The 2,226-nt window shown below is 48.2% G+C and overlaps 1 protein-coding gene across 1 annotated transcript in view; it reads left to right on the top strand.

The window, feature by feature from the left end:
• Window positions 1–2,226, top strand: part of kirrel1a (kirre like nephrin family adhesion molecule 1a) — a 30,963-nt gene that overhangs the window by 14,067 nt on the left and 14,670 nt on the right. Inside the window, exon 2 of the mRNA XM_046065747.1 lies at window positions 923–1,072. Coding sequence (XP_045921703.1) covers window positions 923–1,072 — 150 coding nt within the window. The remainder of the gene's footprint in view (window positions 1–922; window positions 1,073–2,226) is intronic.

Raw genomic sequence — 2,226 nt, 5'->3', positions numbered from 1 at the left:
GGGGGGGGGGGGGGGGGGGGGGGGGGGTGTACGATGCAGCACTGGGTTAATGAGCTACTGTACAAATTAAAAATAAGAAATAATTAAGAATTGGGAGCGGGTAAAGAAATGAAAGCAAGAAAATTTAAAGCAAGATGCAAATCCTCCACGCTGATTGCCTCTCCTCTATTGTACGAGTGTCACGGCTTCAAGGGAGAGCTAATTACAACTTGTCATCTTACAGCGTGGAACAATAGCAGAGAGGTTTTTTTATCCCTGTCTCTCCCTCATATCAGACTGTCGGTCGGTGGGCCGGCGCGGTGCTGGTCTGTCTGCTGTGGTAGTGGACTACACGCTGGAGGGAGAGAGCCTGGGAGACAATGACATCCACTGTAGTTTGGGGTTGGGGAGTGGAAGCCTGCGAGATGACTCACTGGCAGGAATGAAGAAGGGAGAGACAGAGAGAGAGGCGAGTAGGGAGGGCCGGAGAGTTTTGGCAGTTTCGAAAGTCGGGAGCGAGAAGAAAAGGGGTTGGGAGAGACCCTATGGCTGAAGTTGCCTGTTTGATCTCCCAGCTCCTCTCTCCTGAGTCAGCGTGAGCCGCCTCTTCCTCTTCTTTCTTTCTCTTTCTTCCCCTCCGACTCTGTTCGGATTTCCTGTTCTTCGACACCTCCGTCTTTCCATGCCGCTCTTTACGCCGCCACAGTTAAAGGCCGCAAGCCAATGTGTGATCAGAGGTGGCAGTCGTCGTGGCATTCCATCTCTGCCCGGGGGAACGCAGTTTTCAATCAGTTGACCGTGAAACCACATGTACGATAACATGCTATAGCTGTGTTTGGGGGGACTTTACAGTAGCTTGCCCGCACTGCATACACAGTGAAAATGACACAGTCCCTAACTTATTTCTCTCTTTTCCCCCCATATCCCTATCCTGCCTCTCCAGTGTGGACGGCGAGGTTCTCTCAGGAGCCGGCAGACCAGTCGGTGGTGCGGGGCCAGAGGGTGATCCTGTCCTGTGTTGTCTTCAACTACTCAGGCATTGTTCAGTGGACCAAAGATGGCCTGGCTCTGGGCATCGGAGAGGACCTCCGGGGTGAGACATCACACAGCCTCCTTAGGGCTCCTTCACTCTGTTCAGCATGTGACTAATACGGGTTTTTTCAAAGCAGACTCAGATGCGTTTGGATTGGAGCCGCTGATAGGCAACATTATACATTTTAAAGCTCTGCAAGTTCCCCAAGTGAATGTTCTTTCTGGTACCCTTTACACCACAGTTGTGAAGACGGCAACTTTTATTTCCAAAATTTAAATTTGTCATACCACGGTGCAGAGAGTTCAGAGGGCAGACATGTTTAATGTGTAAAGCCAATTTTGTGCTCACAGTGGCATCAGCAACATTCACTGCGCAGAGAGTCAGATCAAAAAGCACTTGAACTGGCTCTGCTGTTTCTTGTGTTGTGGAATCTGATTTTCCCCAAACAAAGCACAACTCCCACAGCAATTTGAATGATACGTGCTCGTCCAGTATGACATTTGAGTTATAGCACTTTTGGCGATGTTGGAGGCTACTATTATGCTAAATACAGCCGGACTACCACGGCAGCTATCCCATCGCACAATGTGGTGACAAATCTGTGCACTTATTTGGGTCGCTGTTAACTTCGGACACGTTCTGCACCTATCATCTTGTGCTTGATGGGAAATTCGATACTCCCTCTGGCACATTTTAATGACACCCTTCAACTTGGCTGAGGAGTATCACATCATCACCTCTGTCACAACAGCAGTGGGTGACACTGACTGGCTAATATCTGATTGTTATTGAAAGGCCGATTCATCAACTAATACCGCATATAGCCTTCATTCTGCCATGCAGCTCTCTGCCCTCAATGTTCTCTCCAGTCTTTCTCTTCGCCAGTGAGGAAATGTCCGGTTTGATTTATTAATGTAAGTCCGTCTGTCAACAACAACAACAGTTTAAGACGGTAGCCTGTCTGACTTTGACCAAACTTTGGGGGGATGATGCATCCCTCATCGCTGTGTTGCAGCGTTTTCAGAATTGCACTGATTAACCCAAAGGGGTCTGTGCAATTACTGGTCAAAACAAGTGGGCATATTTTGAACTGATTGGTCCTGAGGGAGACTGCGTCATTTGTGACATGCTGTTGTCTTGATTTTGTTGATGTTGCTGTTGTTTTCCCCAGACTTTGTGCATTCATATACTAGGTTTTAAAAATAAATACCCCA

Source organism: Micropterus dolomieu, linkage group LG12 (assembly GCF_021292245.1).
Source record: "Micropterus dolomieu isolate WLL.071019.BEF.003 ecotype Adirondacks linkage group LG12, ASM2129224v1, whole genome shotgun sequence".
Lineage (NCBI taxonomy): Eukaryota > Metazoa > Chordata > Actinopteri > Centrarchiformes > Centrarchidae > Micropterus > Micropterus dolomieu.
This window is presented reverse-complemented; position numbering and strand designations above follow the sequence as displayed.